Source organism: Lutra lutra, chromosome 6 (assembly GCF_902655055.1).
Source record: "Lutra lutra chromosome 6, mLutLut1.2, whole genome shotgun sequence".
In the NCBI taxonomy this organism is placed as follows: domain Eukaryota; kingdom Metazoa; phylum Chordata; class Mammalia; order Carnivora; family Mustelidae; genus Lutra; species Lutra lutra.
The window spans coordinates 146388005-146412924 of record NC_062283.1 but is presented as its reverse complement, the minus strand read 5'-3'; the positions used below and the strand labels follow the sequence as shown (position 1 = coordinate 146412924).

The following is a 24920-nucleotide window of genomic DNA, read 5'->3' as shown; positions in this document are numbered from 1 at the left end:
GCGCACATCCCCACGCTGACGGGCAGCCGATGGCAGCTCCAAATCACAGCGAGACGGGGCTCCGGGCTTCCTACTCTGGCCCTCTGGAATGATAGGAGACTCGGGAAGAGATTTAAACTGCGTTTCTTCATGAAATGCAAAAGGTGGTCTTAAAACTAATGACTTTCTAGCGTTGGTGAACACTGAAAGTGCCAAGGTCTGAAAGGGGTTTTTAGGAATGACGAATAAATAAATGCACGTGCAGACGTGACCCGAGTTAATCAAACTCGGAATTACTGGAAAGGAACAGAGAACCATGGGAGTTTACTCCATGATGTGAAATCAAGACAGTGCATCAGGCTGACCTAGCGGGTCCGTCTGCTGGGACTTCAGGGCAAGGCCACGTGCAGGGACAGTGGCACTCAGCGTCTGTGCGTGGACACATGGACATCTGGGCTCCTACCACTCGGGGAGCAGCTGCTTCTCCTCTCGGGGAATCTCTTAGGATCTCTTTTTACAACAGAGCGAGCTGGGTTTTTAAACACATTTAACTTTGTAAAGAGTGTCTCCCCTTTCTCTTCAACCTTTTGACAAACGTAACGTGTCTCACTCTTCCGTAGTAACATCTAAAGTTGCCCAGTGAAGAAGCAACACGACAAAGGCAAACTGAAGGCAATCTTTGGACACACACACTTTACCTTCTGCCTTCGCCCCACCTCACAACCTTGGCTTGAGACCAAGTTTTTGGTTTTCAGGCGCTTATCTGTGAACTGGGGTGACTTTTTCCTACAGTGAAATGCTCATCTTACATGTACTTTTGAATCGTTCTGATGACTGCATAGCAGGACACAGACTCAGATCAGGCTTCTGCTTTCAAACTGGGGATTTCAACGGAAGGGAGTTTCTTCATGAAATTCTTAAAGTCCCTCCTTTGAAGAAGATGAACATGGAACACTGATGGAAAGCAATTACCTTGAATGTAGTATTTGGTTTTGTCAGAAGTTCCAACTTTCCTACTGAAGTGTTGGTCGTTTGGTTTAACCTGGCATATGTTGGCACCCGAGCACGCAGGATTTCTGGAGCTTGTGATGGAGGAAAGCTGGATTTCATACACGTACTTGTCCCCATTTGTTCTCATGTCCCCAGAGGCACTGAACAGCCTGAAGAGAAAAAGGATGGCAGTGACTCCAGTCCCTCCAGAAACCCACTTCTGATAGACCCAAACAGCCAGGCCCAAGTGCAGGCCTGCAGGCCACGGCCCTTCCCTAGCTCGGCTGGCTTAGGAGCCTGTGAAGACACCCAAGGGCGCCAACTTCCACGCCATCTTCTTCCTGCCTCCCAGCCTGCGCTCTGAGCAGCATCCCGCACGGTGTCCACCACAGCCCGCCCTGGGCACGGCCAGCAGCTGTGGCCTGCCGCTGAGGTCAGGCGGATAACCCCTGGGATTATCAGAAGGGGAGGAGGAGGAGCGACTTTATTTTTATTCTTGCTAGAATGCACCATCTTTGGTGTTAAAACTTAATAGGTGAGTAATGCTTTCCCTTGGCTGAAGCAAAATACGACAGCTACCCAGAAACAGTAACCGACACACACTGCCTATCTACCCTGCAGCTCCCCCCACCACAGGGCAAAGATCTAAATTGCTGGTTTAATTCTGAATACACTCCAGCGCGCAAAAGGAGAATGTTCCACTTACTTAAAATAAATATCTCCAAGGCTAAAGCTCTTGCCGTTTACAGGGTTGGTGATGGTGCCGTTCACCATCTGCACTTCCTGGGGCTTCACGGCGCAGGCAGCCCGAGAGTCCCAGCTGAAGTAGTAAGTGCAGCTGTCGATGTCAAACCTGCAGAGCAAGCAAGGGTGGCGGTCACGCCCAGCCATGCTTCAGGCAGCCTCGGCCACACACAGCTGCTCGTGCCTGCAAGACTGGCGTCAGGGCTCCAAGTGGTCCTGAGCCCCAGGTTCCCACGGAAGTCCCCCACCCTCCCCGTCCCCATAGTAGGCACCAGCAGCTCTGGGCTGGAACGGCTACTACCAACTTTTCTCAACAGCGTAATCGGGAAGATGATGACCCAGCACATCGGCAACGTGAAAAAGTAGGCAACTGTTTAACAGTTTTGTTTTATTAAGAAACAGTGTGGCATCGTGCCTGGGTGGCTCAGTTGGTTAAGCATCAGCCTTCGCTCAGTCGGGGTCCCGGGATCGAGCCCCCTGTCAGGCTCTCTGCTCAGCGGGAAGCCTGCTTCTCCCCGCCCCCATCCCATTCTCTCTCAGATAAATATTTAAAAAAAAAAAAAGAAAGGAAAAGAAACAGTGCAACATCTGAAAATTGGAAAAACTTGCTCCCAAAGTTTTGAAGTTTATTTTACAAGCTTTTCTGACTCCTACATTGATTGAAATCCTAGGACAATTCCCGGGTCTCCCCCAAAATTCCAGCCCAGCTTCTGAAAGAGTCGTTGGGAAACAGCAGCTCGTATGCTCCCTCTGTTGGCCAAACTGCTCCTAGCACTAGACGCACAGTTGCCTGGAAAATTCTAGGGTGATCCAAGAGCACCCCAGGTACCAGCCCCACCCGCGTGGGGGCCTCAGGCCGCTTGAACAGCCGACCTGGGCAGCACCAACCGCTGCTCCTTTGGTTCCACAACGATACTGAAGGCAGGGCCAGTGAAACATCACTTCACAAGTGGCTTTGGTCAAGTGACCCTGTGTCCCCGCCCCTTTTCCAGGAAATCCCTCCCTGTGCAGAGCAGCCCCATACCCCACAGGACAATTAACAGCCCCAGCCCCCTCCCCAGGCCCCAAATTTCAGTGGCTGCACAAACACCCTCTCCCTGCGCACACGACTGCACACCAGCATGCCCGCACGCCCGCAAGTGAAAACCAGGGGCAGAGATGGGGTGAGCTCTCAGGCCACACTCTCCTCAGCTCCCCCTGCAGGCCCAACCCTCTCACCTCATGAACGACGGTCTGCCCACGGTCTTCGCACAGGTCAGCTCTATGACGGCAGATGCCGTCTTATTCTCCCCACACTGATGACCTTTCGAGTAAGTTACAATGACTTTGTCATCTGAAACATACAAGGGATAGAACTGACGTTATTTCTGGTTATAAAAAGCTTCGGTGTCAGAAATCAGCATCTATGTTAAAGGCCAAAACAGAACAAACGTTTGGCCCTCTCACAACTTCTAAGTCTGCACTCTTGGGTTCGGAGCACGGCCAAGCTGGGTGACGGCTCTGGGTCCGCACCACACCTGGCAGAGCTGGGAAGACCTGGGTTCACACCCCGTCCCCTCCCATGCACTCGCAGCCTGACTCTGGGGCTGTTGAGCATTTCTCCTCGCCTGCCTGAGAGGAACACGGCCCGAAGTGCCCAGCACCGTGGGCACATAGAGAAGAGCCTCGCTCGGTGGCAGCTGTCACAGCTGCTCCAGTTCTGTAGGATTCTAGAGTCGTTGCACATGCTTTTCCAACACACCCCCACCCCGGGGAACCCTGAGAGTCACAGGCCAGGGGCTAGACCTCCCAACTACAAAGAGAAAAACCAGAAACAGAACAGCTCTGGTTTTCTTGGGCATCCCGGCTCCACGTCTAACTCTCCCACTTCTGAAAACACCACAGATGAGAGACCACGGAGCCCCGACGTGCGGGGTCCACAAGGCACATGGGCTCACACAAGACCCTGCGTGGCTGCCAGGTCAATGGTGCTGCTGCTTCCAGCTACTGTGGGGGGGCTGCCCGGAGCCATCCGGGGGTGCCTGAGCCCAGCCTGGCTCAGGGGCACAGGGTGGGGGCCTCGGGAGCAGCGCACACCCCGCAGCCCCGACTCTCACACCTCTGAGACACGGGTGGTAGGGGAAACACAGGCCTTGGTACCGGCTTCCCACTTATTCTTCCTGGGACACAGGTCAAGGCACAGGGCACTGCTCAGCCAAAGGCCCAGGCCCTTAGCCTTGCCCAAATTCAAAGCTGTACTGGATGAATTAAATATCAGGCTCCTGTGAAAAATTTTGAAAGAAGTTCTACTACTTTAAAGAGAAATCCTTAAACTGCTGGAGCACAGGAACCAAAGCAACACAGCTCTTACCATGGATATCCTACACTCCCCGGCCATCAGCTCGACCTTCCCCAGCTCATTGCCCAACCTGGGGCATGGACTCTAACCCCGAGCCCACCCCCACAGTGCTGTGAGGACTGCTAGGCAGAAAGCAGAGCTGCAGATAAGGGTGACTTCCTGGAACAAAGAGTCCCTCTCTCCAACCCACATGGCTGCAGCCCTTCCCAGGCATCTGGCTCCTGGGCTCTGGCCTTGCACAGCCATCCTGTGAGGGCCAAGGAGTAAGGCCCCTGGTGTGCTGGGGACTAGGTGATCCCTGCAGGCCAAACCTTCCTTCAAGCCTTCACTCTGCAAACCTCTTCCAGCTGGCTATGGGAAGTCAGGGAAGGGCTGATCCAGTGTCCATACACAACCACGAGAGCAGCGGAAGGCCACCCTCGACCCTCATCCTGAGCCGTGTGGGCAACAGCAGTGAGCGGCACGCTGGAAGGGCCACTCGGAGCAACGGGACCGACGAGCTGCTCCACCATGGGGATGGTGCCTCCCTCGGAATTCCCTGTCTCCCCTCCAACAGCTCGAGCAGACTCCAGTCACAACAATGCGGGACCCCATTCTTCTCCAACAAGGTAAAAGTGTTTCTCTTTATTGGTCCCCCAAACACACCCCAGATGTTCCTAAGAAAGATCTGCCTTTTAAATAACGAAAGACAGGGGTGTCTCGGGGACTCGGTCCGGTTGTCTGACTCTAAATTTCAGTTCAGGTCATGATCTCAGGGGTGTGAGATCAAGCCCTGTGTTGGGTGCTGCACTGGGCATGAAGCCTGTTAAAGATTTTCTCTCTCCTTCTCCCTCTCCCCATCCCCGCCACACTCACTCTCACGTGTGTGCTCACTCACTCTCTCTCAGATAAATAATGAAAGAATCTTTCACTCAACAACCAACTGCAAAATGAGATTTTTACTAACACGTTAAAAAGAGCTTCGGTATTTTCTAAATTGTTAAGACGCTACAAAAATGTACCTCTGAATTATGTTTACCAAGTTCTTGCGTAACTGTTCAGCCTTTCCGACTCAACGCTGGAGCATGTGTATGCAGACTCCGGCGCTCGAGCCCGAGCTAGAGCAAGGAGCCAGAGGAACCTTAGCCACTGTGACCCTCTCGGGGTAGTTCCCCGGACAGGTGACCCCTCTGCACATACCTGCTAGGACCTGCCATCTCTAGGAATACAAAGTGTACTTACTCTAATGTTCAGGAATTAACAAAATGCTTGAGAAACAATCGTTGGGAATGGTATGTGGCAGTTTAAACTCAAGCCAGTGCTGACCCTCCTGGCCATAGGAGGATGCTCTCAGCTTCCCAACTCCGAAGCAACACCTATAGTCACGCACCTCAAGGACCCAGGGCCTTACCTAAGACATCCAGCTTCTGGGTGTGAACGAGCCCCAAGACCTGGACGACACCAGATGCACTCTTTTTGCAAATGCTGGCTCTGTCAGAGCAGTCAAGAGGCCCTTTGTATATTTTCTGACAGAGGTTTATGTAGTACCTGTGGAACAACACAGAGATGGGGGAGGGGCTGCAAGGTCAGTCCGCCCTACGCAGGGGGGTGTGGCTCTGGCCATCACTTTCACAAACAGGAACTGTTCTGATAACCAAGCATTCCACGCCCCCTCCGAACGCAGCAGCCACCGAAACAGACTTTCCAAGGAAGGTCCCGGAGTAGTTGGTTACTGAAGAAGGCAGCGTGTCATCCAGGCGGGTGGGGTGAACCCAGAGGCGGTGTGGTTTAGAACGGCTTGAGCTGGGACCCGCAATGCTCCAGTCCGAGCAAGCTGCTGACCTTAGGACCAAAGTCCTCCAAGTCCACGCCCCCGCCCCACTCTGAGGACTCCTGATCGGAGGGCCACTGGCAGAGTCACGGAGTGGCCGCCACAGCCCCACGAGCCTCAGACCCGCATAGCCTATGTGGTCCGTGCCCAAGAGCTGAAAAAGTCAATGTCCCCCCCACCAACACCCAGCAGCAGACAGGAGCCCCTCATGAGCACAACGCTCCTCAAGACGCACTCTGTCACACACAGACCACCAGCTTCTGGTTTCAAAGGCTCCTCTCCGTCCACCTCCGCCTTCACACCCAGCTCTGGGCACCAGGCCCGGCCGGCACTGGACCGGGGCTCTCAAGCCACCGCGAGCACCGGGTTTACGTGGCACCCCAGCTCTGCAGGGACACGGAAGCGGGCCAAGAGCCCGCCAGTCAGGCTGTGGTGGCAGGTACTCACGAGACTCCTTCGTGGACAAAGAACCAAGAGCCGGTGAGCGAGGACAGCAGCCGCAAGTCGTAGGTTTTGTGCTTCTGGATGAATTTGCACTCCATCTTCTTTGGAGGACAGACAACTTTTGTTTTCCACTCAAATGTCACCTCACAGCCACGAACTTCACTGAAGACCTGTGGCCTGCCGACATCCGCGTCCTCGTCGCACTTGAAGATGATCGCGGACATCCGGTGGCTGTTTGCTGGGGAGCAGCGCAGGGAAAAGTCAGGCCGCAGCCCGGTCCCCCGCAAGCTCCCCCACCTGAGCTCGGCTGTCTCATTCACACCCCCTGACCCGAAACAGGCCAAGGCCCCTCAGGGCCCTGTGTCTGTCTCCTCCTGGGTTTCTGAATGGCCCCACGGCAATGGCTCAGTCCCTTGTGGACGGGTATTTACCATCTGGTCACACGTGAATGAGGACGGGAAACAAGAGCCACAGTAAGGTCCCTGTAGTTACCTAAAACGCCGAGCGCCATCCAACAGACCCAAAGCACTGCCATCATCAGCCTCAAAGCAGAACTACAATAGCCCCTGGACGTTTAACACTTAGAATTTCTTTAACTCCTCTTGCTCCATGATTGTTCACAAGAATTAAATAGTTTTTTGTGTATTTCCTCGTCACGTTCCTTGAGCACAAACATCCATTTGTGCCACACGTGAGCAGGACTGGCTCACAGCCCTGGTCTCCAAGTGTCTCCGAACGGCACGTAGCCCGGCACAGCCCGAAACCCTCGCCCGTGCCCACCACACAGCAGGGAGCCGGCCAACGAGCCTGCCATCAGTCCTGCCGATGCCCATGCCGCCCCGCAGCCCCATGACCAGGACTCGGTGGCGCCGCGCCGTGAGGACATACACTGCCTGAGTTACAGGACGGGCCCTGGTGGCCCCCTGGCCTCGGTCTCTCAGCCCTGCCCTACTTCAGTCTACGTACGCGGTCATGTTAACACATCCCATCGAGCCATCCGAGATGTCCTTTCTCTACGGAAAACAAGCCTGACATGGAAAAACTACACGCGGCAGAATTAACCCAGACATCCATGGAAGTCTGAGCACGAAGCCAGTGTGTGGAGGACGCCGGCCAAGTGGCAGCCCGAGCCCAGACGCATGCCCCTCTACGTACAGTGTCTGCAGAAGCCCCACTCGTGGTCTCTGTCGTAGTTAGCGGTGGTGGAGCACCAAAGCCTCGCCCTGCCCTCCAGAACACACTCCTCGTAGCTCTTTCCATTGAATATGAAGGGGAACACACAGGGGTCACCTTCCTCAGTTTCTGGAAGAAAGAAGAACATCTACGTAACCCTGATTACCAGCACAACCCCAGCCATGCTTTCCCTGCTGGGCACGTCACCTAGGAAGGCTCAAAAGGATCCCATCCGGAAGCCACCACCCTAAGCCAACATCAAGACGCCGGCCCGTGTCACAATGTGACTAGCAGCTCACAGGCCTGGACGTGTCGAGGCCCGAACACACACTCAGGGCTGCGTGGACGGAACGCTGCGGGGTCCAAGCCCGGCGTCCGCATTCATGGCACCCACATCTCCATGCCTCCGTTTCCTCCTGTGGCCGGGTCTAACACCACACTCACCGGGAACATAAAACGCATCTTGTTCCCAAGATTTACCTGGAGGACAATTATCTCCATTGGCATAACTTAAGATGACAGCTTCATCCTGGTGCCTGTAATCCAGCCTCATGGATGCCAACCGTCCAAAAGATGCCCCCTTGCTTCCGGAAAGCAGGCAGACACCTCCGTCCTTACAGCCTCCTTCATCCAGGCCTGCCGCCGCAGTGCACACCCCGATGCTATAGGTGCGTGAGTCTCGAGTCACCTGGACAGACAACAGCACGCGCAGGTGTCAGTAGGTCTCGCCATGGAGGAGAGCCATCACTGCAGGGAGGTGCGTCCCTGCAGGAAAGCAGGGGCCGCCTCGGGGCTGTGCACGGGTGTCTCGGGGTGCCCTTCCTGCTCTCCAATCCTGACCTTCCTCCAGAGGGCATTGCCTTACCCACCGTTGAGGCATTTCCCTCTGGCCACTGGAAGGATCTGCACCTCCGTCCGCCCACAAGCCCAGCCTTCTTCGTCCTCCCAGCCCCTAGCAGCCGCAGCACACACTGCTGGCTGGGCTTGACAGCCAGGCCTCAGCCCAGGCTCCCCACCTGTTAACACGGGGGTGCTGAGGACCGAGCTGATGACCAGAGAGCAGACACAGCATACCTTCCATTAGCACAGCGTGCCTTCCGCGCTGGCCCCACCCTCTGCTCACACCTGCACACCTGTCACACCTGTGCGAGCTCTCCATCACAGGAGCCAGGGCACGAGCATTGGGGCTCACTACTCACTAGCTACCATACCCCAGGAGGTGCCGGCGTCTGGTGGGCATGGTCCAAGGTGCATAACCCAGTAACATCTCGATCACAGGCCCCAAGGCGAAGGAGCCTCCAACACCAGTAACTCAAGATGCCCAGGGCCTCACCGATACCACAAACAGTCCATGACACACAAGCCAGATAGATAAGCCCCCCCAGCTGCATCTCAGGTGAGGGGAAGTCCGAGCTCCCTCCATCCACCGTTCCCTCCGAGCTCAACAAAGAGCTGCATCTGCATCTTCCAGCCAAGTTGGCAGGAGATAGAGAGTGTGACTCACAGCCTCTGCTGGATGTACCAGACCTGGCCCTGCCCCCATGAGGTACACGGTCACATGCACGTCCCCAAGCAGCCTCCTGACCTCCACTGCATCATTTAACCCTTACAAAGCCCTAAGGAGCAAACCTCTGAGCCATGGGACACGACTCCAGCGCTAGTTGGGCCTTATCTGCTGCACAGTCTAGAATCTGTAGATTCTAGATCACAAACTGATCACAAGCTGATCCTGGGTGTCCAGGGCGGGGCGAAGCCCACTGCCCCTCCATGTACTGTGCTTCAGTGGTCACAGGCGCCCACCCCCTACAACACAAAGAATCGGGCGGCCGTGTCCCGAGACCAGCAAGAGCTCTAGCTGAGCGGGGTTACCTTGAACGTGCTTTTGGAGAGGCTGGACAGGTTAAAGCTGTAACGTAGCTGCTCGTCCGTCAGGGAGCAGCCGTCCACCTTCACTTCGTCGGGACAGACCAGCGGGGTCTCCCACCCAAACACAAAGTCACAGTCACTGGTCCTCAGCAGCATGGGAGCTCCCTGTTTGAAAGAAAACCCACGTGGGTCAAGTCCAGCATCCTCACACAGCTCTCCTCTCCCAGCTGGCACCAGAAAGAGACCAGGTGCTCTGGGTGACCCGCAGTGGCCCCCCTCCAGGAGGCTATACCAGCATAGCCAGGTGTCCTGCCCACACAGCTGGAGCCCCCCCCCATGACCTCCAAGAGTCCCCCCACGACCTCCAGGGGGCCTACACTTAGAGAGAGAGTCTCCGTGTCCTCCACACTGCCGGCTCCTTAACCGTCCTGATCCAGCAGGATGTGACAGCGAGACCCGGCCACCACAGAGTGGGGGGCGACCGCTCTGCTCTGCTCGCTGGCAGCGTCTCCCCCACTGCTACAAACCAAGGACCTCCACGGAGGGCACACCACGTGGCCAGACTGCACCCAGGCCATGGAGTCTGCGTCACTGTGTTTGTGTTTGTGCTCTCCCTCGCCCAGCAATAGCCACAAAAACAGACGGGGCGGCTGGTCAGGAATTTCATTTTTAGCTGTTGTTGAGAATCGGTTTTTCTATAAACTTCAGTGGAAAAATACTCCCGCTCAAAATAAAACCGAAAGGGGAACAAATCTCTTTAAGATCTTTCCAAACTTGAGCACAAATTTCATGTAAGATGCCTTGTATCTGACAGCCCATGAACACGCTCATTCTGAGAACCGGCGCCCACCCCGTGCCCCACCAACCACGCGCGGTTAGGATTCGAGCTCAGTCGTTAGGCGTTCTCCATGTGGGAGGGCAAGACAGCCAGCGCCCCTCGGGACAGGGGATCCTCAGAAGAATCCTGTGTGAAGAATGAAGTCCTGCAGAGCGGGGCAGCCCTTCTACAGAGGAAGCCCCTGGCTTATGGTGTGTGCTCACAGCTGCCTGGAACACACGCAGACACACGGACAGAGATAAAAGGGGTTCACTGATCACAGCTCTGCACCCCGGTAACTCAGGATTATCCTGACGGCCAGCAGACAGTCTGTGAACAGGGACACATCCGAGGGCCCTGATGTGGGGTAAGCCACCAGATAGGGAGGCCCCAGGCAGTGATGGTCTTCTTCCTCCCCCTCCCTTCCCACCACGGTCACAGCCAGAGCTCCCTTTGCCTGACAAACCTGCTACAGGCCAAGAAACCAGAAAGTCCGCTTAAGGAATTCACAGGACACATTCCAGAACCAAAATCTGCTACCAGAGCTTCTAGGGCCAGATAAGCCTTATAGCTCATCGTCTTCAGGATTTCAAGAGGCAATTCGAGCTACATATTCCTATCCCTCTTCTCTCTCTCTAACACACCCTCACACACACACACAGTCCTATAATCATGCACATTCACATTTCTGCAGCAGAATGCGGGAATATTCTTATCAGGTGGGACACACACCCTAAGCCGCCTCCATGCATTCGCGTCAGAGGACTAAGTTCTCAGCGTGTTCTGAATTTCAGAAGCACCGACTCCGCGCCGGGAAGCTGGGCTGCCTGGGGCAAAGAGCTCACCACCAGAGAAGGTGGGGTCCCAGCGGCCACTGCGGGGCCGTGTGAGTCAACGGGGACACCCAGAGGCTGAGCCCCTGTGACATGGGGACCACAACCTACCATTTATCTCCTGTTCACAGAGAGAAAGCAAGAGAAAACGTATGCAGAAACTCTGTGTAATAGAATGGTACTCGTGATGGAAACTGTGTTATTTTTAAATGCATGTAAAACAGAAGTCGATAACCTCCTTAGAAGGAACACACGCAGTTTTTTTAGAGCTATTTTGATTCCCAAGAGGCCTTCTTTTGTTGGCTAAATTCTAAATCTTGGGTCGTATCCTGAACGACGAGAGCTGCCAAAAGTCTGAGTTCCCAGTAAGAGTATATCACTAATGCTATAGTTTTTAAAAAGGAAAAAGAAAGCTGACATTTCTGTACGTTGGCAGACCCTGAGTACCACTCCTATGCTCAAGTGTTTCATGTTTTCAAATCCCAGCGAGCCTCGCTATGAAAAGTCTGCCCCATTAATTCAGTGTGGGCTCACTCATTGTTAAATTAATGGTTCTGGGGCACCCCGGTGACTGGGTCGGTTAAGTGTCTGCCTTTGTTTCAAGTCATGATCCCAGGGTCCAGAGATCAAACTCCTCATGGGCTCCCCGCTCAGCGGATGCCTGCTTCTCCCCCTCCCCACTTGTCCCTCCCCAACTTGTGTGCACGCTCTCTCTCATAATCTCTCTCACATAAAATATTTTTAAAAAAATTAATGGTTTTAAATTACTCAGCACCCCACTGACGTACCACACGACTGCATCCGTGTTCGATACGGGCATCCTTAATTCCAAAGCTTTCTGGGCCTGCAGCTGTGGCTCGCTAACCCAGGCCTCAGCCCCCAGACTGTGAGCGGCGCACACTTACCATGCTCACGCCTCTCCGACAGTGGAATGCAATCAGTGAGGTGTAGTTGAAATGCTTGTCCGCCAAGCAAGGAGTACTACTTTCAAAATTCAAGTAAACTTCATTAGCTATGGGGTTGAGTATTGGGGGTCCCGTGACTCGGCCAATATCCTAAACAAAGAAAAAGCAAACAGCATTTCAGGAAATTGCTCCTTGGCACGGTGACCCAGGCTAATACAGAACTGCAAAGTGAGTACCTCATGTGTTTTGAAAATGAGCAGCATCTAAAGAAACTAGGTTAACAGCAACTGATTTGACAAGTCTTGACAATAAAAGCCGCTACTCAGAAAGTTCAGTTCGTCAGCAGTCATCAGTTTCGATCCCACATAGGATTCCACATAGGATCCCACATAGGATTCTATTTTCAACCATGGTCAATTTTCGAAGACACCAGGCAGCAGGATCTTCTCTCTCCAGGTGTCTCAAGAATGCTGCGTGGTCTCTTATTACGCGATGGTGCGCCACAGGGGCCCAAGGATCTGCCCCCCACACCGGCTCGCCTCCTCATGCCCAGCACTGCCCCGGGATTCCTCAGTTTCCTTGGCACTGCCCCTCGGTACCTCCTTGGGAGGGCAAAGGCTTGCTTCCCATGATCTTTTACTGCTCAGCACAGCATCTTCCAGCTGCTCAGTAAATATTTCTGAGCAAATAAACCCAAGAATGAAGGAAAGAGGAATGGCCAGAAGTGGTGTGTGTGTGGGTGATGAGCGGGAAAGTGAGCCGTGGGGCTCTCGTCCATCACCGTGGGGTGTGTTCAGGCCACAATGACACGATGCCTGCTCCAAGTAGGGAACTGGCTATCGTTTCTAAGATCTGAAAAAGGACAGGCAGGCAAGAAAATACAGCAGATCCAACCTCTCAGAAAAGACTCATATCGAGGTCCCAAGCTGGGTGGTCAGAGAGGACGGCACTGAAATGCTTCCTACAAAATGTGGGTACATGCAGGCCCTCGGCTCCTCATGGAGGTAGGACTCTGTGAGACTCCTATCACCATCAATTTCCCCACCCATTCCCAGCACCTCTCCCCACTGACGCTGCAGATAATGCCCATTTTTAAAAGGACATCTCCAGGGGCGCCTGGGTGGCTCAGTGGGTTAAGTCGCTGCCTTCGGCTCAGGTCATGATCTCAGGGTCCTGGGATCGAGTCCCACATCGGGCTCTCTGCTCAGCAGGAAGCCTGCTTCCCTCTCTCTCTCTCTCTGCCTGCCTCTCCGTCTACTTGTGATCTCTCTCTGTCAAATAAATAAATAAAAAAAAAAAATCTTTAAAAAAAAAAAAAAAAAGGACATCTCCAGGGGCGCCTGGGTGGCTCAGTCAATTAAGTGTCTGCCTTCGGCTCAGGTCAAGATCCCAGGGTCCTGGGATTGGGCCCCAAGTCAGACTCTCTGCTCAGCGGGGAGCCTGCTTCTCCCTCTCCCACTGTCCCTCCCCCAACTCACGTACACACACACGCACACGCACACACTTTCTAATAAAACCTTTAAAGAAAAAAAAAGGGCATTTCCAGACCTTATGACAGGACTGTGTAAAGCCTACAGATATATCCTTTGGGATGCCTGGGTGGCTCAGTGGGTTAAGCCTCTGCCTTCGGCTCAGGTCATGATCTCAGGGTCCTGGGATCGAGCCCCGCATCGAGCTCTCTGCTCAGCAGGGAGCCTGCTTCCCCCCTCCTCTCTGCCTGCCTCTCTGCCTACTTGTGATCTCTGTCAAATAAATAAATAAAATCTTAAAAAGAAAAAAACAGACCCTTTTAAGATGCAGCTCAAATAATAAAGCACAGCAGGGATGTGATAAAACATGAAGACAAGTTTCAAAGAGCCAAAGCTGTACTGCAAAGTGCTAGGAGGCAGAGCCTCCAGCACTCAGTAGATCTGCTCGCACCCCAGGAGGACCCATTTGCCAATGTGCTCAGGAGGGGCAACCCTTCTGTACCCAAGACATACATTTCAAAGAAAGAAATCAAGTTATCGGTGCTCTTTCTTGCCATTTTACAGAAAAGTTTCCTGATCAGGGTCAACCTTGAGAATCCTAACATGATACCAGAAGTCTAGCTACTCACACGTGTTCGCGGTTCCTTCCACTACGAGGAGACCCTCAGGCTGCCATCATCAGCCGATGGCTCGCGGCACAAATCCCTACGTTCATCTTCCCCAACTGGACCCAGGACACAGTCCCAGACCCTTGCACCCTCCTTTCTGCTTAAGTAACCCTCCACTGAAAACAAGAAACACAACATGACAATTGTTGAAAATCCTGCAAAACTCGTTTCTGCCTCACGCTTCCCATACTTACTATGGGGGGACCGTCGACGGGAACCTTGCACACAGCTGCGCCGGCAGGACAAGGCACCCCGTGCATCGGGTTCAGCGGCTGGCAGACGTTGATGTAGAAGTCAGGGCCGGTGTCAGAGGTGTCATCCTCACTCTCGTCATATGCCTCGTAGCCCCCCGTGCGGTGGATGAGCGGGGACAGGTCGATAATGGAGCTTCCGTTCCTCACAGAGCACTCCGTCTGTCAGACAGGGAGGACCTCACTGGAGTTCACAAGAACACTCCTCACCACCTCGAAATCACCCCAGGAATTTAACAGTAGCACAAAAGCAGCACAAAAAACATCAACATTCCCCCACGCATGGGCAGGCCCACCTTCTCATTGCTGGGACCACCGCGGGCGGCTGAGCGGTGCGGGCTGCCCTCCGGAGGGGAGCGGCGGGGGACAGTGAACTACAGGAAAGCCAGTGGAGGGAGCAGGGCCCACCTGGGCTGTGGGTACCCAGGCGTCAGGAAGGCACTTCTCAGAGATCACACGGGCCCCAGACTCACCACCTGCTCGCAGGCCAGAGGCGTGTGCCAGGAAAAGAAGAGTGTGCACGTCTGCTTGTCCAGAGAGATGAGCATGGGCCTGTTGGTGGGCCCCACCTCGGGCCTGCACACGAAGCTGATCACGCTCTTGTAGGTCAGACCGGACTTGGAGGGACAGGGGGACCCGCCCTCATACACCAGCTGTAAGACCTGATCCACGTAGGTCAGCCTCTTGTTCGCCTTGCCCACACTGATCCTGGTCTGCCCAAAGCAGGCCCCTGCACGAACATGGAGGGAGAGGGAAACATAGTCACGGACTCCGACGACCAGCTATCTGCAAACCCAGAGCTAACGCTCGTCACTCTGAGCACCCAGCATGGTTCCCGCAGGCGTCCTGCGTCTACTACTCCATCACGTGTCCCGTGCCTCCGCCGCGTGCGCAGAGTGTTACAGCAGGGAAGGTGATCAGTCTTCAGATCCACTCCTCTCTTTCGCCACAGGAACGTGGGGGCTGGGGACAGCCCTGGGGACGGGAGAGCCAGGCGACAGGCAGGAAGCCAAAGCACTTACCCACACCGGGGGAGCAGTTTTCATTGTCGTCACAGACGCTGATGAACACGAGCCCCTTCTCACTGTAAGCGGCCGTGTGTCCCGCTCTGCCACTTAAAGAGTTCAGGTCAAACAGATGTCCTGAAAGGGGGGCCAGGAGGATACACGGTGATGCCAGCACGCTCACACGTGGACCATGCTGGCTCTCGGGACTTGTGACTCCTGCTGGGAGTCCCCCACTTGCCTTGTTCACTGACCGGGCCTTAAAAAGGCTCCTAGCCCACTAGTCTGTACCATGAGGCTGCGGTCTCCAAGTTTATAGGATAGCTCATCTCTCCTCAGGCAACAGTGCCTCTGAGTGTCCTTGGGGCTGGGCCACAGCAGCCACTAGGATTGTGGGATTCAGGGGGGCCTGACGGCATCCCTCCCATGGCCAAGGGCTGCCAGCTGCAGCCTGCTGGGTCCCCAGCACAGCCACACAGTCACAGTCTCCCAGCTGCCCCCACACGACCACTGGAAGGTTAACACAGACACTAACTCCAGGCAACTCTGCAAGCCTCAGCTGCTGGGACCGGCACCCTCGGAAGCAGGAGTTCGAGACAGCAAGGCTCGCAGGGAGGCAGATCAGTGTCTTCCCCACCAAAGAAGTCCAGGTAAACACAACTGGGTAGAGCCAAGACAAGTGGCCAACGTGCACACACGTGCACAGAATGCTACTGCCCAAGGGTGTCCTGCTCCCCAGCTTCATGTTAGGTCCCTCACTATGGGCACTGATGACTCGCTATCAGGCACTGGTGACCGGCAATGTCCCTCACTATTGGGGTGGGTGACTGGCAGTGTTGCTCACTGTGTGTGTGTAGGGGGGGTGGTGACTAATAGTGTCCCTCACTGTGGGGGGGGGGGTTGGTGACTGGTGGCATCCGTCAGTGTGGCGGGGTTGGTGACTGGCAGCACCCCTCACCTGTGGCGGGGTTGGTGACTTGGCAGTTGTCGTGCACGTTGCTCCTCACAGGACAGGCAGCCGGTGTGGGCCAGGAGAAGGTATACTCGCAGTCTTCCACCGCACTGATGAACATGGGCCTGGAGTTCTACAAGCAAAGGACAGAGCACTGCCAACATGGCACAATTTCTACGACACGTCAGCTTACATCAAGTTAAGAGCTTCTCTGCAGCACCACACTGAATTTTGGTCAGGGTCTTTATGGACCGAGGGCAGACTGAGAAAAGCAAAAGGTCAAGATCTTCCTGGGATTGCACTGGGGCCTTCACACACGCAAGGTGAGACAGACTCAGAGCCAGAAATCCACTTAGGAAAACACGGAGATTCTCCTACAGCTACAGCTAGGGAAGGCAGGCAGGGGACAGGATGAGGAAGCAGGCTCGAAGGCTCTGGTGAGTCAGGAAGGAGCACATAGCTGATAACACTAGAAATGCAAAGGAACTAAATCCGTTATTATAGACTAAACCACGAGCCCCAGCCAGAGAACTTATCATTTCCTCTACTCATCCCCCACTTGCACTGGCGAAGGCCCCTCTGTATTTCCCCAAGCCTCCTGTCCACAACAGAGCTGCTAAGACCGATGCAGAGAGTACACTCCTTTCCAGATAAACCTGTAGCAGCTTAGCCATGAGGCCACAGCCCACTCTGCAGCCCAGCCTCCTGGGCCACCCACCAGCAGAGCCCCTCACACACCACTCTCATGTCTCTTCCCACACGTCCATCAACTCCTTCTTCCTCTGCCACAAGCCTCTGCCAGTTACGGAGCTAAAAAGGTCCATCGGGGCCCAGGAGTCCAGTCCCCAGTGGCTCCCATCTAGGCTAAGCCTCTGTACAGCTCCCCGAGGAGGAAGCCCCAGCTGCTGCTCCTGTCAGAGGGCAGACCCCAGAGCTCCTCCTGCCACTGCTGGCCAAACACAGCTGGAGCCAGTGGGCCCTCCATCCTAGAACACTGAGTGGGCTGGTCCGGCTTGACCTTATTCCAAAAATTAGCTACAACCCTAATTTTGAATAGCACGTGGGGCTTCACCTTCATCTCACGTGTGGAGATGTTCCTGTGGGAAATAACAGTCTAGAGAAACCATTCATTCAGTCCCACACCTGCTTAACTTCACACACAGCAACCCCTTAGAGAGAGGCATGGACCACGGAAATGAGCCCGGCCCCCATTTACCGCACCCCAGCCGTGCACCAGCTGTGATGCCCAGCCCCTCTGTCTTCTCTCTAAACTCACGACGATTTGGCGAGACGGAACAGCTCATGTTACTCACGTGTGAACAGCTCAGCAGAGCTAAGTAAGCAAGCTAGGAAGTACAGAGCAGCCCTGAACCCAGTCTGTCTCACCTTCGGCTTCTCCCAAGCTGCATCCGTAAAGGCAAAGGGCACTGTCAAATAGCAGTTTGCTCTACAGCCGTGGGGGGCCTTCCGGGGACCAAACTTCAAGGAGAATCCACTAATTCTGAGACTAGAACTCCAAGTCAGACACCCCAGGAGTCAGCAAAGAGAGGTAGGTGCCCACGAGCCACAGGGCTGAGGCAACACGGCCGTCACCCACTGTCCAGCAGGGCGCCCCAAGCACTGCACCCTCCACTCACACCCCAGGGGAAGTCAGGCCATCTCACGGGCCCTGGGATCCGTTCAGGCCCAGAGCTGCCGCACTGGGGGCTCAGAAAACTGTGTCACTTACCACTTGACTCTCGCTACAGGTGAAGCGGATGGTGGTTGACTTCTTCCGAATCTGGTCTGGACACAGGTCGCCATCGACGTATTTCAGGACGGTGGCACCATCTCTCCACTGTGGCCCCTCACTCACCCTGCCAAGGTTCACAGGCTTGGAGCCGCTCAGGAGACACGCGGCCGCTTCTGGAGGGCACGGCTCTGTGAGAGGAGACACGGTCGTTACCTTTGCTGATTTTCCAGTCTGCAATTTATCTGTAAGTAACATCAGACGTGCGGTAACACTTGGTATCTGCTGCTTCTTCCACGTAAGATGACAAAGGTGCCACAGGACTTCTCAGTTAAATGCTGTTTTACTTCAGACAGAAGGGGGTAGGCACGGGGTATGGGGAGAATCCAAGATTTCACAGCCTGAATTATTTCTGAATCCCCAGTGTGTTGAAGCTAAAATACCTAGATAAGCCAACCGGACATTTCAAATGGCCCACATTCAAGGACCATCTTTAAGAGTTACTGAGAACTCTGCGGATCTCCCAGTCCCTAAAACGTCTGTGCTATCTGCCCTGCATAAAAAACCAGTCACACCTCATGGATTAGGAACCACGCTGCCACTGATCTGCCTGACACAGAAAGTGAGGGGAAGCGGGCCACTCCCTCAAGTGAAAAGGCTCACCCACCCACATCACTCTCCCTAAACACAGGCACACGCTCAATCTCTTTCACTCCCTGTGTCTCCTCCTACCCTGCTAAGAGTCACCTGCCACCATGATTCCCACCACCCGCCTCCAACTCATGCTCAAACAACATTACTATGTTCCCAACAGAGCCTTCAACAAGGACTTTTTTTTTCCCCCCAACAAGGACTTCTGCTAGACCATCCCAGGGATCAGTTCTGAGACCCTTAAATAATTACTTCCTCCTGTCACCTCGTGGCCAAAGCTCCTTCACAGAACCCTGTTCTTGCTCGATCTGCCCCCAGTCTGACCACAAGCCATATGCCCACCAGGAGTCCTCTCTCACCGGAGCCAGCCTGGGGAGACAGAGACTTGCAAACGTTGATGAGGTAGTGCTCGGTGGCTCCTGTCCTTGTGACGGCTTCCCAGTTGTCACTGTACCTTGCCAGGGACGAGAGGTCGAAGGTGTTACCAGCCCCATCTCTGGAGGGAAGAGAACACTGCGGTTAGGCTCACCGGGTACTCCGGGTAGACACCGAGCACTGGAAAGGCTTGATATTTGAGGTGCAGGCTGGGCCTGACATCCTGGGCCTCAGGTCCCACCAGGGACAGAACTTCAGACTGGACCTTGCCCACCACCTTCCGTCAGAATCAGAACCTGAGCTCAGGAAACTTCACAACTCGGCTCAGCAAAGTCGTGTATTAATCCAAAGAAGGGCAAAGATGAAGCCTGCAAAGGAAGTACTCCCTGTGCTCAGGGCGAACAGCGTACCCCACAGAGCGCTCCCAGCTCAGAGCACTCTCAGCGACAGCCACCTGCCATCCAGCCCCAAGGCAACCGCAGCCACAGGAGTGCAGGTGCACTGGTGCGGACTGTCTGCTCAGGCTGAAGTTCACTACTGTACACACCCCACACACAACCGTTCCTCAGAGCCAACCCCACAGCAGGTGCAGTGTTAACGGGGAGCAAGACAAGCGTCTGTCCCCGGGGGCATCAGGTCCAGCTGGAGCAGAGGCGCAACCACAGACGCCACCCCACGAGGTCCCAGCAGGAAGAGGAGACCAGAAAGCACCCACTGGTTCAAAACATATGTGCTAAGCTGAGGGTGTTATATTGACCCAAAAAGATACAAATCACCCATCTTATGCAATTCACAGAAATTACCAGGAGAAACAGGATACAAGTTTTTTTAGTACAGAGTATGTCAGAGGGCAATTAAAGCTGAAGAGGAAAAAAGTCTGGGGCTGGGTGGTTGGGGGGAGGTTGAGATTTTAGATGGCGTGGTCAGAGAAAAACTTACCGACCAGGTGACCTCACTGTATACATTTCTGTACTTCCATGAATTTATTATTACAATGTGCATGTGTAAGCTTCCGTTCTGATTATTCCATTTTTGACTTCATTAATTCTTTTAAAAATGGAGCATAAAAAACATGATAGGAAAAGCTTTATGTACAAAAATATAAAAAAAGACTCTTTGTACACAAATCTCAGAAAACGGAAGACAGCCTCAAAGGGCAGTAAGAATGGCTAAGCCAATCAGGGCTTTCCACTCGGAGGTCGTTCATACCCGCTAGAAATGAGAAATGAATTGGTTTCACAAGGAAACGCTGACGAGGCATTTTGTTGGAAAAGGAAACATCTCAAAACAAATGACAATCCAATGTCACTAAATACAGATTCCCGAATGTGCGCTTTACCATACGTTACTGAAACCCAAAGAATAATTATTTTACCTAAACAAAAGGAGAGAACGCAACCAAACAGAACAGGAAGGAAGGAAAACACGGAAGTGACTCTACTTTCCCCAGGACTGAATGTGACACCCCTGCGATCCCTTTCAGGTCATCACACAGCAGAAGAGGCAGCATGTCCCTTAACCGCTCAGAACCACAGACAAAACCTCCAGGGATGGGATACAACGTGCCTATTTTGTGACAGTTCCAAAGACAACTCTTGTTGGGAGTCATACACCGTAAAGCCCTCTCTCTTACCTCAAGAACACCCAAAACCACCCAATTCCAGGAACCACAGGTGACCCGAGACCAAAAGAGCCACCGACCGCCCCTGAAAACCTATGTCTGGGGACCGCATCTCCCACACCACCCAGCCCCTCATCCTCTCCACACCTTCTTCACTGTTGTGCCCCCAGACACAAGCAGCGTGCGAGGGTGGAGTGGAGGCCAGGTGATGTCCTGGTCACTCCGCTGCACTTACACCTGGGAATCACACGAGGTTTTCTGTCCCAACTGCAATCACCTCCCGGTGTGGATCTTAACCCAAAATAATCCCTGACCCGAAGCTGTGAAGGATTTGGAAGTTCACCTAGTCCCAGTGCTCATCTGACTAGGAAGGGATGAAGGCTTAGAGAAACCACCTAAGCTAACCTCCTGTCCCCCAAACACCAAAGCTGGCCCAAGTTCCTCCGACGTGCGGAAGAGTCAACAGACGAGTCCACTCACTTGAAGGAGCACTCGGTCAGGTCGAAAGGGGCACAGGCGTACTGTGTCCGCCACTCGAACAGGTAGGAGCAGTCTGAAGTCTCCCTGAGAAACACTGGCTGAAAGGGGAGAGACGTGTTAGAGGGGACGCTCCAGTTTGCTCCTCACACTTCGGATCTCGGGAGCAAACACGGGAAAGGGTGGTCACGAAGGGCCACACAAGCTGACCAGGGTCCCGACGCACCTTCTGTAACTGAGGCATCTAAACTCAGCTACCCGGGGGAGTCTGAAACTCCAGAGCGGACCGAGGGCCGGGAGCGTGGGAAAGCTGTACCTGGCCGGGCGGCCACCCGGCAGCTGGGAGTCCACTCACCCTCTGGGTGCTCCGGTCACAGTAGAAGAAGATGGTTGTGGAGCGCTGGTACACCTTATGGCAAGTGTCCCCCCCAGTGTAGTTCATCTTCAACAAACCATTCTCATACGTCAGCTTCTGAGTGAGAAGACCTGCTCAGAGAGAACAGGATCAAAACCAGGACTGGCACCACCATGCCTGCCCTAGCAGACCCGTCACATCCCCTGGGCAAAGGGCTAGAAGAGCAGGCACGCCTGGCCCCGGGTGCTGGAACCTACTCCCGGCCGCGCTGTACCACAGGCCTCCTCTCACCCCAGGTTACCACGTTACAGACTCATGGTGGGAACAACGAGCGGCAACCACTCCCCAGCCTCGTCACCTGAGAGGTGGCCCCTACGAGTTCCCCCACACACTTGTCACACCAGCTACTTCTTTTTCAAAGTTCTTAAACTTAGGGGCACCCGGGTGGCTCAGTGAAGCATCCGACTCCTGGTTTCGGCTCAGGTCATGATCTCAGGGCCGCGGGATCGAACCCGTGCTCAAGGAGGAGTCTGCCTGAGCTCCTCTCCCTCTGCCTCTGCCCCTCCCCCCACCTTGTGCCCACGAGCTCTCTCGCTCTTTCTACAATACAATCTTTAAACGTTCTTAAACACAGCTTCACTTGCCCAGCTGCTGAGGCAGCATGGTGAACAACAGCCTACGCTATAAGTTCTGAGCCAAACCCCGTCCTAGATGCCTCCCTCTGACTCAACTCTAGAAAGTACTACCTCAGAACACCCACCACTGGCTACTTCAGCCTGCCCCGAGTTAAAATAAAGCATCAGCAGCTGGAATTGCTAAGAACAAATAGATAAGATGCTCTAACAACATCTGCCGGTACACATTCTGCTTAAGGAAATCAAATGACATCAGAAGCACCATTAATATTTCACCAGAACGTAGCTTTCTTCTAGAAAGAGGCCCCCCTGCAGCGTAACACCTTAATACGTAATTCCTCTCTTGCACAAGAGCAGAAAAAACTGCACGGTACCTGCCACTTTCTGAAATCCCTCGGGTCCCCGCTTCTCCTGACACGATGAGATCACCTTGGACTTGTCGCTAGTGGAGCAGACCTTTGAGGACAGCGTGCCACAGACGCGGAAGTAATAGGTGTACTCGCCCGCGCTCACGATGGTGTCGTTGACAGCCAGCGGCTTCAGGTCGTACAAGTTGCCGTGCCTCGGGTCCTTCACCTCACAGTTGTCTCCTTCAAGAACACACAGAAATGAAGGGCAACCGTGATCCCACCAACACTCACACTGTCGGGCAAAAAACGTCTTCCAATGTTTAATCAGGTGATTACTGCCTTAAAATAAGCATTAAATGCCATTTCCACGTTTTCTCACCGTGCTTGTACACACAGTACAAACTGCCTATCAGACAGCCTTCCAGAAACGCCAAGGTCACAGGGTAAAGATCCACTCAACCAATCAAAGCCCCAAGTTAAGATTCCTAAACTCAGGAAGGCAATAACCCCACCATCACTCCAGGCAGGTGAGGAGGAGGTCACTGGCAAAGTCAGCCAAGCACCAGAGTCAAAACCCACGGGTAGGAAACAATCCCTCCGCTACATAGCATCTCAGGACCATGCACGTGGTCAATGCGATGGGCTTTTGCACCTAGGATGCTGTCTGGAGTCTCTGCTACTTCAGCCATTTACAACTATTGGGGAGCTGGGCCCCAGGTCTTACCTTCTACTCTGATGACGGGACAGGCTTCCACCGTTCTCCAGACAAACACATACTCACAATCATCCAGAAGCTGAAATGTTGGGGATCCCTATAGTAGAAACCAACAACTCATGTTTTTATGTTTTAAAGTCAGTCAGAAAGATAGCCACAATTAACATCCAACTTTCAATCTCCACGAGGAAAAACACAGAGCACTTATTAAACACGCAGGACATGGAGAAGAATCTAGCCAAATGCTACTGAAGGCCTAAAACCCAGGAAAGCAGGGGCAGCTCTGAACTCAGAGAGAAGACGGAGAGAAGGGAGGCGCCCACAGGCAGGCGCTGGCATTCATCCACTCACGCACCGAGGTCTGAGCGCACTCGAGCGTGATCCTGGTGGAGAAGCGCTGGTTCCCGCACTTGTCACCATTGACGTAGACGATACTCAGGGACCCATTCGCCGCAGCCTGAGGGCTGATCTGCACCACGCCCAGGTTCCAGCTGTTGTCTTCTGACACCAGGCAGGACCCCACTGCGCTGCCTGCAAGAGCCACGAGCTCGTCTGGGGCAGGGGATGGGAGGAGGGCAGACGGAACTCAAGTCAGATGCTCTCAACTCACCGTGGCACCCAGGAATATAAGGGAGAGGGTTGCAAACACTCAAATAGAAAGTTCTCTTTCTTCCATCAGCCGAGGTGTCCACAGCAGTCCAGGGCTTCCTGACTCTGCTTAAGCCACTCAGGTCATACTCATTCCCAGCATCGTCTGAAATACACAGAAACACAGGCTAGCCCTGCTTTCTTGTTGACCGAAGACCCCTGACCGCAGACCCCTCACGCACGAAATTGATACCGGTTGCTAAGGACTCAGGAGAGCCACAGGAAGCCCAGAGTCTTCCTATAGACACATACACTCACTCTGCCCCTCTAAGCTGCCCTTCTCAAGGGGGACCACTGACAGGAGGTACAGAGCCCAAGGCCTCCTGGGGACCCTGTTGGGCATCCGGGGTGCGCCTTACACAGCTTCACAGCCTTTCTTTTAGGTCCTCCAATAAGATCTGATAATATTTCTTTCCCCTGAGTTTTCGTCTGTTCTTAAGCAGCTTCTGATCCCAAAATATAGATTAAAACCCTTAGTCCAGATTCCCTTCAAGAGAAACATCTCAAGCGTAAGGATCAAAGAGGCACAGAACACAAACAAGCCACATACTACCACACGCTTACACGTGCGTGTAGACAGACACACACACGCACGCCCTCGACTAGGCTCCTAAGCCGGGTCCTCTCAGTCTTACCTGTGACCTGGCAATCCACAGGAGAAGGGACGCAGGCCAGTGCAGTCTCAAACTCAAAGAAAGTGTTTCGGATCCCCCGGCCAGAGTCAATGTCCTGATGCAGGAATGTGGGGTTCCCTGGGTAAACATCATCGTTGCAAACGAAGCGGATGATAAAGGTATCAGCGGTCCCTGAACAAAGAGGCCAGACTTTAAGAAACAGAGCAGCCATCACGATTCATCCCAGAGCAGCAGCAGCCACTGGGAACAAACCTCACAGCCCCCCTTTAAAATGACGACACCACCATGCTGGTCTGCTTCCCCAGGCCTGACATGAACTGCTGAGTAGCCACTCTCACTGCAATAGTGATCCACATAACCACGGGCTCATGGGGTGAACATAACGTCCTCTGTCCTGATATTCCAGAAAACAGAGAACCGCAGCAATGAGCTGATGTCATCGATTCCCGGACAATACTGAGTTCCTAGTACACAGGAGTGAACGAA

General features: G+C 53.9%; 1 protein-coding gene across 1 annotated transcript in view; it reads right to left on the bottom strand.

The window, feature by feature from the left end:
- The window catches only part of IGF2R (insulin like growth factor 2 receptor), a 96718-nt gene that overhangs the window by 7058 nt on the left and 64740 nt on the right, over nt 1–24920 (bottom strand). Inside the window, exons 23-44 of the mRNA XM_047735205.1 lie at nt 24435–24605; nt 23762–23905; nt 23507–23682; nt 23161–23248; nt 22461–22676; nt 21452–21582; nt 21100–21197; nt 18983–19119; nt 17973–18163; nt 16250–16376; nt 15310–15429; nt 14761–15017; nt 14231–14449; nt 11900–12049; nt 9348–9509; nt 7959–8166; nt 7461–7607; nt 6309–6543; nt 5442–5578; nt 2932–3046; nt 1676–1822; nt 952–1139 (exon numbers count right to left, since the gene is read on the bottom strand). Of these exons, the coding sequence (XP_047591161.1) occupies nt 952–1139; nt 1676–1822; nt 2932–3046; nt 5442–5578; nt 6309–6543; nt 7461–7607; nt 7959–8166; nt 9348–9509; nt 11900–12049; nt 14231–14449; nt 14761–15017; nt 15310–15429; nt 16250–16376; nt 17973–18163; nt 18983–19119; nt 21100–21197; nt 21452–21582; nt 22461–22676; nt 23161–23248; nt 23507–23682; nt 23762–23905; nt 24435–24605 (3564 nt within the window). The remainder of the gene's footprint in view (nt 1–951; nt 1140–1675; nt 1823–2931; nt 3047–5441; nt 5579–6308; nt 6544–7460; nt 7608–7958; nt 8167–9347; nt 9510–11899; nt 12050–14230; nt 14450–14760; nt 15018–15309; nt 15430–16249; nt 16377–17972; nt 18164–18982; nt 19120–21099; nt 21198–21451; nt 21583–22460; nt 22677–23160; nt 23249–23506; nt 23683–23761; nt 23906–24434; nt 24606–24920) is intronic.